This window comes from Berghia stephanieae, chromosome 3 (assembly GCF_034508935.2).
Source record: "Berghia stephanieae isolate SIO BIC M18660-M18661 chromosome 3, UCSD_Bste_1.3, whole genome shotgun sequence".
Taxonomy (NCBI): Eukaryota; Metazoa; Mollusca; class Gastropoda; order Nudibranchia; family Aeolidiidae; genus Berghia; species Berghia stephanieae.
The window spans coordinates 12,758,181-12,772,086 of record NC_088362.1 but is presented as its reverse complement, the minus strand read 5'-3'; the positions used below and the strand labels follow the sequence as shown (position 1 = coordinate 12,772,086).

General features: G+C 36.4%; 1 protein-coding gene across 2 annotated transcripts in view; it reads right to left on the bottom strand.

The window, feature by feature from the left end:
- The window catches only part of LOC144967159 (uncharacterized), a 64,653-nt gene that overhangs the window by 19,176 nt on the left and 31,571 nt on the right, over nucleotides 1-13,906 (bottom strand). For both annotated transcript variants that reach the window (XR_013644331.1, XM_078904055.1), the window contains exon 3: nucleotides 7,768-7,821. Coding sequence is in view for 1 of the 2 variants with exons in the window: in XM_078904055.1 (XP_078760181.1) it covers nucleotides 7,768-7,821 (54 nt within the window). In the remaining variant the exon portion in view is untranslated. The remainder of the gene's footprint in view (nucleotides 1-7,767; nucleotides 7,822-13,906) is intronic.

Here is a 13,906-nt window from a genome sequence, read left to right as displayed (position 1 = left end):
CAATGTGATGGGGGTACTTGTATTGAATCGATACTAGTCAGTGGATACTCTAATTATTTTGAATACACTCAATCTATCGTTTAAAAAATAGAGTTAGGGATCAACATTGTTCCGAACAGCCAATGTGAAATTTATGTAATCGAGTACAGAATTGGATTCAATAGTCTGATGTCACGTCGCCCAGCAACGACGGCCATCATGGTTCTAAACAAAAAAAATCGGTACTTTTTATTCTTCATGCTGGCTAGAACTTTTCATATGTCTTGTGATCAGAATGTGTAAAAGTCAAAACATGATCAGATTTATAATGTTTTTTCCCCTCTGGATACGCATTTAATTATGCTCGTCGGAGAAGTATTTCATAAGGACCACTGCCATTGTTCCGATAGTTTAGAGCCAGTTACTAAGTTACCATGCGTCATTACGAGGGAAGTGACGTTACGACTGTTGAAGCGTATTACTGGTAAATCTAAAAAGTATAAAAATATTTTTTACAGACTGATATATGAGTAACTTGCAGACCTTTGTATTTCAAGCTCATTCTATCATCTGTTGACTCGAATTAATACGAAGAAAATTTGCTTGGTCGTAATACTAGGTACGGCAAACTGCCGCTAATGCTCTCTGGTGGACAATTTTCGATGTGTTTTACATCAATTTTATTTCGTTGTATTCCATTGAATATCAAACTGACAAGGATAAAATTTATATCAATCGAAAGCTTATTCAAATCCCTTTAAAATGGTGTATAAATGATTTATCTGCAATTTTTTAAAGATAACTTTTGCAGACTGATATACGAGAAATTTGCAAACTTTCTTTTAATTTCAAGCTCATTCTATCGTCCGTTGACTCGAATTAATACGAAGAAAACCTGCTAGGCCGTAATACTCAGTCATTTTCGACGTTTGACTTTCATTGCCTGTATTATTTATTCTACGCAATTCTAGCATATCCACAACAACAAAAATTATGTCCTAATTTTAAATCTCCCTAGAGAGATGGCAGTTATTGGTAAACATAGCAAACTACACAGGGTTTACGAACGATGGCATGTGTCTAGGCAAAAAGCCCACTGTTTTACCGCTTGATCCAAAACAAAATACTATTTTTAAACTAAAACTTTTATACAATGATCGAGAAAATCGTATATTGACGGTATAAAAATAATAACAATGATCAGAGAGACGTCGATTTCATTCACATAATTGTTTATAAACAGCCAACTATGTTTGTCCGAGAACATGTGAATGTGTGTGTCACAAAATGCCACGTTTTGATTAGTCAAAAATCTACTGGTTAATACTACAAGTTGAATACAAAATTCAATTTTAAATTGCAGGTTGACCGCGACACAGTACCGTTTGACACAGTCAGTCACATAAGTCCTTTAATCTTCCTTTTGTTACAAAATAAAAGAATGGTATTCTCTTCAATTCGTTTATCTTACCTCAGAGGTTACTCAAAAAAAGGGGGTAAACAAAGTTCGCATACCGCGTAACCTAGTTTTGTTTGTTATTTTTGGCGACCTATGAACAAATTAATGACATCCATAATTAATTACTAAGGTCCTAGTCACGTGTTTTTGTTATGACGGTGACTGTGGTCACGTCCCGTTTGTTTATACTTCATTCTGATTTAGGTCATGAAAGCACGAGATCTCGTTGGGAAATTAAACTTGACTGCTGAAGGTCTGCCTTGTCATAAGGAATGCTATTGCAAACGTAATTTTTTTTATTCATAAAGTAACTGTACAGTTCATGACGTTTAACTATCTCCTTACCATCCATTTTCAAGATTTTTCCCCAAAACTTCACACCCAACTAACGCAAAAATATATTTTTTTTATCACTCACACATGCGCAGCAAGTTCTTGCGATAAATAATTTCTTAATCAAAACATGGTCTAGAACACACTGTTCATTTTCTTTAAATTTTATGATGTACAAGAGAAATTTGAATAAGAAAAATGTTGGTTGTATCGTAACGAATGGGACGATTTTCCTATAGTTGGTAATTAGAGGGTTAAAGTCCTTCTAAGTCTAAATAATTATTTTTATAAAGTCGATTTTTTGTAAACCTGTAATGTTACGTGCAGTGTCAAATATTCACACTTATCTGCAACATGTTATATTACAAGCATTTATAAAGCGTATCTCCACTGATGTTCAGAGTTTAAAACGGTTCAAAAATGCTTCATTTATAAATCACAAGGTCATAATATTACATCAAGCATCCATTGTATAAGGTACAACTTGCCAGTTAGACGCCCTTAATGTTGTTGTTTTCTTACAATATTGCTTCTAAAAGTATTCATTTAGAGCCGTTAGGCCCATGGAGCTGGAATTTAACCCGGTTTCTAATCCTTTACGACAATTGGCGGCCAGTAACGGCGGCCATCGTGGTTCTAAACAAAGAGAATCGGTACTTTTTATTCTTCATGCTGGCTAGAACTTTTCATATGTCTTGTGATCAGAATGTGTAAAAGTCAAAACATGATCAGATTTATGTTTGTTTTTTTTTTCTCCTCTGGATACGTTTTTATGCTCGTCGGAGAACTATTTCTTAAGGGCGTCCGCCATTGTTCCGAAAGTTTAGAGCCAGTTACTAAGTTACCATGCGTCATTACGAGGGAAGTGACGTTACGACTGTTGATGCATATTGCAACTTGTTGCTACCCTTCGAATAAGAGAATAGTCTATAGGAAAGAAGTATATCCGCGAGATCTAACAGGCCCAGTCTCCCAGTCATTGGTGGGAGGACATTATCTATCTATCTGACTCTCTCTCTCTCTCTCTCTCTCTCTCTCTCTCTCTCTCTCTCTCTACCTCTCTCTCTCTCTCTCTATCTATCTATCTATCTATCTATCTATTTATCTGCGTGTGTATATTATTATTATTATTATTATTATTATTATCATTATTATTATTATTATTATCATTATTATCATTATTAAATAAATAATAAAATAAAATTGCAAGGGGAAATTCGTCTTTAGGGTCTATACCAAGGGAAGACTGGAATAACCCAGGCCTCAGCCGCAGTACAGCGCCGCAAAGTGAACTTGGGCTAGATGACTTGCTCAAGGCCATCAACGCAGCGGCGGGTGATCGAACTCGTTACTTTTCGGGTACGAAGCAACGACCGTTCCGCTGAGTCACGCTGCTCCTTGTTATTATTATTATTATTATTATTATTATCATCATCATCATCATCATCATCATCATCATCATCATCATCATCATCATCATCATCATATTCTTCACCACAACATTCATCATAATTAGTACCCCTGTCACAATGTGTACTTACGTTGACTAACGGAATAACATCAATTTTCAGGATGGCCACTGCACCCCAAGCAGTGAACCAGAACAGTGACGGAGGAAACATGTAAGAAGACTCCCGTGACCCTAGGAAATGACCTTATGGAGCCTTGTTGTTACATAATAACGGTACGATTCCAGGTGCCAGGCCATTTGTTGTAGTCTTTGTTACAGTTGAGTAAAGCAGGAAATGATACACAGTTTGACCTCTGTGTTATCTAATTTGTTTATATAACGTTAGACTGGCATTCTTTAAAATCTGAGAAATAGTTTTGTTTGGATAGTTTTGTTTTTGTTTCTTTCGACATCACGTTTTGGCCATGATTAGGGTCATTTCAATTGATCGATGTTTGAAGGACGAGTTTTCAAATTTTAAATACGTGTTTTACAGAGAAGGACATTTGTGTGGTTAAACACAGATATCTTTACTTGGCAAAAAATAAAATTTCACATTTCTTGTCAATCTAACTTTACAATCTCTTTTTGGATATTTTTCTTTTAGCTTTGAGCTTTTATATAGCGCAATATCCACTAAACGTACTCAATGTGCTTTACAAGGGGTCCCTGGTCAACAGCAACATTTAACATGTAGGACGGGACATGACGCCTGTTAGGCGATTTTACAAATTTTTTTTCTGGCAGATACAACGCTGTTGACGGCCAGGTACTCATTTTACACCTGAGTTCGGTGAGATAATGTGAGTAAAAAGCCTTTTCCAAGGACTCAACTATGCGCCGAGCGAGGCTCGAACCCAGAACCTGCCGATCCAAAAGCGAGTGTCATACCACAAGCCGGTGGTAATCCGACATAAAGCCATTATCAGGCAATTAGCGAATATTGAGCTATATAAAGGCTCAATTGTTTTTATCGGAATACAAGTTTTAAATATAACATTTGGAAAACGTGGCAAGATAATATTTAATCACAAGAGTTGGGTTGAGAAATGAAGATGGAAGGAAAGTGACATCAAACTTTATCAAGGTGATGATTTTACTCTCATACCAACATGACAACCTTTATTATCAGCGTCATCACGTATTCATACACAGGAAAGTTTGTTGTCCTAGGAATTAAAACTTAAGGTTTATGACCTTTGGACTTAATGCGTTGACACGAATTATTAATACGTTAGTAAGCTAGACAGTGAAATAATGAAGAGAGAAATTATGAGAAAATGCTAAATATTTTTTTATGAATTTATGAAAAGAGCCAAATGTTTCATTTTTTATAGAAAGAACGAAATTGACGCCTCTCAGTACTTTGTTATTGTTTTCAGACAGCCATTTTAAGGATGAATTTTCACTAAATTTATATCAATCAGATTATAAAATTTTAAGGTTGGACAAAGTTTTAGGTTTTAGTATGTTATATCCTGCTGGTGGATATTGTGAGTATTTTATCACAACGTAGACAGGTAGCATCGATACACTCTAAATAAAGGGTACAGATAAAATGAAGTTGACGTCACTCGGGTCTTTGTTATTGTTTTTTGCAATCCACGTTTATGAGTGATTCTCACTTAACTGTATTATTCATACTATAAAAGTTCATGGTTACACATAGTTTTGTGTGTTGGTTCGTTATACTTCCGGATGGCAATGTTGTGAGCTTCTTAGCCAAGCGCATACTATCTATATGTTTCAAAGGGGGCAAACTTAACTCGCGGCCACAATTAACGCAACTCTGTTTAATCAATAATAGCTTTCAAGCATATTTATGAACCTAATTGTTTTGCATATCACACACAAAAATGTTATTCAATACAAGTTCAATTTTATAAAAATTGTTACAATCAAATCAGTAGAACAAAGCAATCATATCGTTGAAAGCAAAAGTCATCCTCAAAACGAAGAATACAAAATAATAATAATAATAATATGGCATTTATATAGCGCTTTACCCCATTGTCACAGGCTCTAAGCGCTTTACAGTGATATAAAACAAAGCATATTACAGTGAGACAAGTTTGATGGAAAAGCGATACGAATTCCATTGGATTCAGTAGTCTGATGTCACGGCGCCCGGCAACGGCGGCCATCTTGGTTCTAAACAAAGAAAATCATTACTTTTTATTCTTCAAGCTGGCTAGAAATTTTCATATGTCTTGTGACCAGAATGTGTAAAAATCAAAACATGATCAAATTTATGTTTTTTTCCCTCTGGATACGCTTTTATGCTCGCCGGAGAAATATTTCATACGGGCGTCCGCCATTGTTCCGATAGTTTAGAGCCAGTGTTGCTAAGTTACCATGCGTCATTTGGAAGGAAGTGACGTTACCACTATTGAATCCTATTTAACAACAACAAAATATGATAATATTATTGCAACATCATGACGTAAAAAGATAAAACTTTGAGCGAGATGTGTACGTTGTCAACGAATCCGAACATCTCACGTGTGATGGGAGAGAGTTCCAAAAATGGGGGGCCGAAAATTGAAATCGTACGCAAAAAACGACGCGGGTTTCCAAAGGAAAGTACTGTCCGCTACATTAGTAGCGTGTTCAACCTCCATTTGACTTCATGCAGATCTGAACGCGTCGCCTCAGGGTATGAATACGATTTGGAATGTCTCCATGTGGAAATGGATTCAATAGTCTGATGTCACTTCGCCAGCAACGGCGGCCGTATTGGTTCTAAACAAAGAAAATCTGTACTTTTTATTCTTCATGCTGGCTAGAACTTTTCATATGTCTTGTGATCAGAATTTGTAAAAGTCAAACCACGATCAGATTTATAATGTTTTTTTTCCCTCTGGATACGCTTTTATGCTCGTCGGAAAAAAATATTTCATAAGGGCATCCGCCATTGTTCCGATAGTTTAGAGCCAGTTACTAAGTTACCATTCGTCATTACAAGGGAAGTGACGTTACGACTGTTGAAGAGTATTTCCTCTCATTCTTCCACCAGTGCTCTCCGCAAATCGTTCAGATTTCCAGTGTCGTTCCGTTCATACGCGCGTCATGCCTAGCATGTCCCACGTGTGCTCGATGGAATTTAAGTCTGGAATAGGGTTCAACAGTCGTGACGTCACTTCCCTCGAAATAACGCATAGTAACTTAGTAACTGGTTCTAAACTATAGGACCAATGGCGGACGGCCTTATGAAATACTTCTCCGACGAGCATAAAAGTGTATCCAGAGGAGAAAAACGTTATACATTTGATCATGTTTTGACTTTTGTACATTCTGATCACATGACATGTGAAAAAGTTCTAGCCAGCATGAAGAATAAAAAGTACCGATTTTCTTTTTTAGAACCAAGCTGCTGGTTGCTGGGCGGACGTGACATCAAACTATTGATCCTATTTAGCTTGGCCAGAACATGACTTTGAAATTTTGTTGGTTCGAACTTATCCCTCATGAGATATTGAGCAAATCAAACCACCTTCTTTCTATGGTGTCCGAACAGTGTTTTTGGAAATACTGATTTGTCGAGCAGGGTCTGAAGTTGTTAGAAATTGATTCTGTCGTATGGTATCTTGCTGTGGAGTTGTTTTACGCGTAGAACCGTTTCTAGGGATATCTACAACAGTGCCTCTTTCGATCATCTTAATCAAAAATGTTGTTATTGTTAACTTTGAAGAACAGCCAAAACGATTTGCCTGGTTTCTTTCGGCGACGATTAAACGACCCATGATCATTAAAATACAATGGCAAAATTAATTGGGTCCAATTTTGGTTTGACATCAATCGATAACTAACATCATAAGAAAATAATATATGAGCAAAAATTGGATTTAATGCCCCAATTTCGTAACCGTTTGCTTTGCCTTTTTGGAACTTGTTTGCTTAATATTCTATGTCTTTTTGTCCATTTTATAAATCTGAAATATAGGATTTTAACTAATTTTGGGTCGATAAGGCCATGAGGTCAAGGGTTAGAGCCCCACTTCCATTTTTACTTGAGCCAGATTATCAACACTAAATTTGTTCACTTGAACATCATGGGTAATGCATATTAGATGAATGCGGTTATCACAGATTCTGTTACCTCAGTTGTAACCAACACATTGAATACAACTTTGCTTTCTTGATGTTCTGAATTTAGAGCATAATTCAATATTAACGTTTTTAACGTATTTACTGTATTTATTTTTAATCATGAGTCTGTTAAGAAAAAGACATAACCAATATTTCTGTAAAGTCTAGAGCATAATTTAGTGCAAAATCCACTAAACGTGCTCAAAGCGCTTTACAAGGGATCTCTAACCAACAGCTACACTTAAAAATGTAGAACGAGACGTCTGTCAGGCGATATTACAATTTTTTCCGACAGAAACAACTGTTTTAACGCCAATGTGAGTAAAGAAAATTTTCCAAGAACTCAACAATGTGCCGGGCCCAAGGCGAGTGTCATACCACCTGACCACACCGCTGTACAAACAACTACTTTTACATTTTAATGAATAAAAGTCTATCCAATTTCTCCTATATTTACCTTCTGGTCCCTTGTAACTCCAATGATGTTTGCTGTTGGCCGGTGCTTCGGGACCTGTGAATAATAATAATAATAATGATAAAAGTTTTGAATGCGTGAATACCAAGTATTTTGACATGGTTCATTAATAATAGGTTTCAACAGTCGTGACGTCACTTCCCTCCTAATGATGCATAGTAACTGGTTCTAAACTATTGGAAAAATTGCGGACGCCATTATCTCCATCAACGTCCTAAAGAAATACTTCTCCGACGAGCACAAACGTGTATCCAGAGGAGAAAAACATTATAAATTTGATCATGTTTTGACTTTTATACATTCTGATCACATGGCATGTGAAAAAGGTCAAGCCAGCATAAAGAATAGAACCAACCGATTTACTTTGTTTAGAACCAAGATGCTGGTTGCTGGGCGGATGCGACATCAGATTGTTGAATCCTATTTTCAACCATTGTAATGAATGATAAATAATTGTATATGTAGTGTATATAGCCTCACCAAATAATCTGCGAGCAAAGTGATCTTTGGCGTTTAATAAATGGAGAGTTGCGAAGGCAGTTGTAGATATCAACACGCACACACACACACACACACACACACACACACATAACTACAGACTAAATACTTCTACACGCATAGACCATGTAGAAGACAAATACCATGTCCATTGTAAGGAAAAGAAAGAAAAAAAACTCACCTGACTTCATATATTATAATCAATAAATCATTTACAGCATAAATATCATAGTATGTATTTTGTATATCAGTTATTTGAAACTCTCGAACGCACAAGTTGGACATGCCAAATGAATGTAAATAGAGTTAATTATACTACGAATATTGAATATGACACTTAGTTCTGTAGATATTAACAAGTAGATATGCATAAAAGCTAAACAGAGGACTTTCCACCTGTCCAACATGTACCCGATGTGGGATAGAACCCGAAACCGCAGAGCATCTAGTTGAACGGTGTGCTGTGACGAAGCTTCCGGGCGGGTAAGCGACGGTGTACGAATGCGGTGAAGAATTTGCTGATTGGGTCGATCGTCATAACATAATAGTGTGAGCACCACTAGAAGCTGCCGCCTCTAGCTTCACTGGCATCCTATGCAGAATTTCCGGAGTAGAAGAGATAAAAACGTGACGTTTTGACAATCTAGCTTGTCTAGTCTGAATATTGTTTTTAGTCTTTTGAAAAAGGGATAGCCAGAAAGAAGCTCACTGCAATACCGCCGTGCTCTGGAAAAACACAGATTTAAAAATTTGGCCAAAAAACTCGTCCTTCAAATATCCATCGATTTAAATGACTTTCGTCTTAAGCAAAAACTTTCAAACCTGGGACATTGCAAAGTTCCAGGTTTGATAGTTTTTGGTAAGACGAGGGTCATTTAAATCGATCGACATTGGAAGAACGAGTTTTCTGGCCAACATTCTATATATGTGTTTTTCAAGAGTACGACAGAATAGACAACCCTACCGAGAGTGTACATAGTGGCGAGTTGCTTTGTAATGTCTTTGTCAATGAAAGCTATAATGAGGTCCAACTTTTTAAAGGCGGCAATAACAGTTCTTGTTACCTTTAGTGATATGATTGTGCACGGTTAAAACAAGTACCTACCTATTTTCTTAGTGGGTTAAAAAAAAAAGAATATCAATTTTACAATCTACTATAGATAGTATGCAGATGACGTCACTCAGGCCTTTGTTATTGTTTTTGCCATCCGCGTTTGTGAGTTGTTCTCACTAAACTGTATTAACCAGACTGTAAAAGTTCATGGTTACACAGAGTTTGTGTGTTAGTCCGTTATACTTCCGGATGGCAATGTTGTGAACTCCTTGGCCAAGCGCATTCTATCTATATTAATTTGGGGATATAGATTTTATCACTCCATAATTTCGTTTTAATACACAACTAGACGTCTATTTGTTGGTTCGTTTTAAATTTGTTTTGTGGGTTTGGGGGTTTATTTTCTGGGGTTTTTTTTTTTTTGTTTTTTTTTTTTTTGGGGGGGGGGGGTTAAATTTAAATTGTATTGTTTTGTTTCCTTTTTCTTTCAATTAATCGAATTTTCAATTTCACACGTCATATGATAAAGGTGACAGCCTTCGAACGTATCGGTTCTACATGTTTTTTCCCCTGCAATTCCTAAAAATCCAAAAATGTATTCTGGTACAAATGTAAAATCTCGTTATAGTCCGTCCATTTAAATAGTCTTTTTTTTTTAATTGGGCTTTTATAAGCTGAAAGCGCTTTACAAGGGGTCCCTGGCCAACAGCAACACTTAACATGCAGAACGTTACATGATGCAAGAAAGCAAATGCAATACAATTTGCTCTTTATCCCTTCCTTCCGTTTATTTTCTTTCTTCTTCCTTCTCCTCCAACCCCTTTCTTCATTCTCTATTAAATGCTTCACGACACTCATCAAATACAGCTCTTTCCATGAACATGCCCGATGCTCACAACACAATTATTACTACTACTACCACCACCATCACCACCGCCATTACTAATACTGCAACTACTACTACTACTACTACTACTACTATTACTACTACTACCACTACTATTATTACTACGACTACTACTACTACTACTACTACTACTACTACTACTACTACTACTACTACTACTACTAATACTACTACTACTACTACTACTACTACTACTACTACTACTACTACTACTACTACTACTACTACTATCTACTTATCTACTACTACTACTACTATACTAACTACTATGTCTACTGCTACACTACTACTACTACTACTACTACTATTACTACTACTACTACTACTGCTACTACTACTACTACACTACTACTATACTACTACTACTACTACTATACTACTACTACTACTACTACTACTACTACTACTACTACTACTACTTACTACTACTACTACTAACTACTACTACTACTAACTACTACTATTATTATTATACTACTACTACTTTTTATACATACTACTTATTTACTACATACTATACTTAAACAACATAAGGAATCTTGTTATAAAAGGAAAGTCTCTATGGTGTCACAAGGGCCGTAAATATGTTTTATTTTCCCCATAATAATATTCATATGTCCGTCAGTTCGGGCACATTCATGTCAGTATCCATTTACTAACATGAAAACCATTTTAAACTGCTATGACTGAAAAGATTAAGCAACTACACTGGTATACACAGTGTTAGTGGCCCGTTGAGGATTAAAGCCCTGACAACCGATATGCTGTATGATATTAATTAACTTTCTATTTACATTTTTATTATAATTACACGTTTCTTGTTTATTACAATACAGAGATATATCTATGAGAGGCAAGGGATAAATTTATGTGACAGTGTTAAGTGTTTGGTGCAGAAAAATGTTAATCACTTTCAATTTCTCAACTTGGTGTAAAACCTCTGCACATCTATCTATTCTTTAGAAGAAATTAGGGTTGGGGGTTTAGCATTGTTTCTTACAGTCCATATTACATTTTCCACATCAAGCACAGAATTACCGGCAAATTTTTAAAAAATCATAAAACTATGTTTTACAGATTGACATACGAATATCTTGCTAACTTCTTTTTTTTTTTTCATTAAGGGTAATTCTAAAATTGGTTCATCCAAATGGTTATTTAGAATATTATCTGCTAGCCTAATGATCGTTTTTTTTTTTACCTTGATCTTGGGGATACCTATCTGGCCACCCTGATGTTAGAATAATCAATGAAACCCTTCCGACTGGTGACTTATATATTATGATAAAAAAACAAATGACAACAAAATGGCATTAGTCCCATTGATGATTGTCAATATTTACATTTTAATTTTCGTCGAAAGGAGAAATAAACATGTGGCGTTAATTGTCTTGTTGTTTGGTGTCTTGTCTTTTATCAACGCCAGGCGGTATTGCACGGGTAAGTGACCGCGTGGATGACAATCATTGCGGCATTGTTCTCTTGAAAAAGGCACTTTACACAAATTACCCTACTCGATGTGGTATACATGAGTACATGGCTATAGGTTATTGACTGTTATGTTTGGATGACGACACAAAAATGGCATCAAATCATTCAATTCATTTCTTATGAAATAGAAAGGTTCCATAATGTGTGAAGTCGAGAAAGAGCTTCATGACCCTGACCATGCAGCTGTATACAGGCTTTCCACGTGGAGCAAGTGGGACAACCATGCAAATGAAGCTGCTGAAGATCCAAGAGAAGAACTGCCCTACGGAACTGAGCTCCCCAGAAATGAGTGCGTAACGCTGAACAGAGCACGGACAAAAATTGGGAGAACAGCTGGAAGCATGAAAACGTGGGGCCTGGCTGAGACTAGTTTGTGTACATGTGGATGCCCAGAGCAGACGATGGAGGACATCCTTAGAGAATGCCAGGATGGGCCCAGCTGCACTGACCATGACCTAAAAGTCTGCTCCACAGATGCTGTGGAGTGGATTCGGTGCTGGAGCGACAAGCTATGATGATGAGGAAACACACCAAGCATTGTAAAGCTCGGTGAGCATGGTGAAATTGTGTGAATGTGTTATATCAAGGGGCAACGTGTCAGACCGGTATGATCTTTGCTTCGTATCCACAAGGTGCCGAAGTCGACTCCCCACCACTTGACAATGTCGTGTCTTGTGGCCTTGAGCAAGTCACCTCATCTTTGCTCACTTTGCGGCGCTTCACTGCGGTTGATCTCTGGGTTATTTCAGTTTTCCTTGGAATAACAGATCCTGCAGACAGAGTTACTCATCGTGATTTAAAACATAAATTTGGATTTTTTTAAAAACAATTTAATTACCATCTGACAGTCTTTGTAGCCACAACACATAAAGTGGTATACAATCCAACACGTTTTAAAAAGGAGACTTAATTTTACGACAGCCAGCATGCAATGTAACCAATATTCACGAGTGTAGATTTGTTTACTATAATTTGTCATCTTTATGCCCTGCCCTCAAAGAGACCATATTTGCATTCCTCATTCATAACCGAAGTGTACAAATTTACGAGTCTTATAACTGTGATCTCAACGTTGCGATGGTAAAATCTCTCAAACATAGAAAAAAAATTTTAAAATCATTTAAACATCATCATCAAATTCCAACCACAACAGCTTTTAGAACATCATTCATGAAAATTAGTTCGACTCCACCTAAAGATCCGACAAAACATGTCCGCAGACTAGACCTGAAAATATATGCTCTGCGCGCCATCTCCATTCTATTCAATGTTTATATTTACGTAAATATCTCGTTTTATTCTCTTCACATCAATGGACTGTCAAGGCGCCCGTAAACTCAAAACAAGACTCTCCTGTGTTCAGGCATACTCTGAAAAAATGCGTCACATTTATCATATTTTGTGCCAAACAAATTGGCCCTTGAAATATCGATCAATTAAAATAACCCCATCCTGTCAAATACTCGCAAATCTGGGACAGCCGGGACTTCTTCAAAGTCCCAATTTTGGGAGAGTTTGTTTTGTTTTTTTGGACAAAATGAAGACAATTTATTAATCGATTGATGTTAGATTGGCGAGTTGGTTTTCTGGACACAAATATAAAGAATGTGTTTTTTCAGAGTACGGCTGTGTTGTAAGTTGTAGACGACCGTGCCGTGTCAGGAGCCACTGAGTTCTAATGATGTTTTCTTGTTCCTTTTGTCAGGACGATCATGTACATAATATGCCGGTAGACAATTTCCGGGTCACTCAACGCTCATCGCTTTTCCAATCTCCACTAACTGTATCATACAGAGAACGTTACCTTCTTTGATTGTATGATGAGCTCGTTTTTTGTTTTGTTTTTTTTTTTTGTTTTTTTTTTTGGTGAAATGACATGTGACTGGACAGAAGGTGTTGGCGGTTTTGACCTGCTTTGTTTTTATTTTTATTTTGTTTTTGGTTTGTTTAAAATTATTTTCCCTAATATTCATTTGTTGCTCAGATGTGTAAAACAGAGCAAATGTGCAATTAATCATCGCCTTGACTTATATAGATGGGTTGTTTTTTTTTTTTTATTTGTTTTTTTGTTTTTTTTTTTTTTTGTTTTTTTTTTTGTTCGTTACCACAATAGGCATATCCAATTTATGTTCCTAAAATTTAACTTAAGTCGTCGTTTAAAAAGTAAAAGT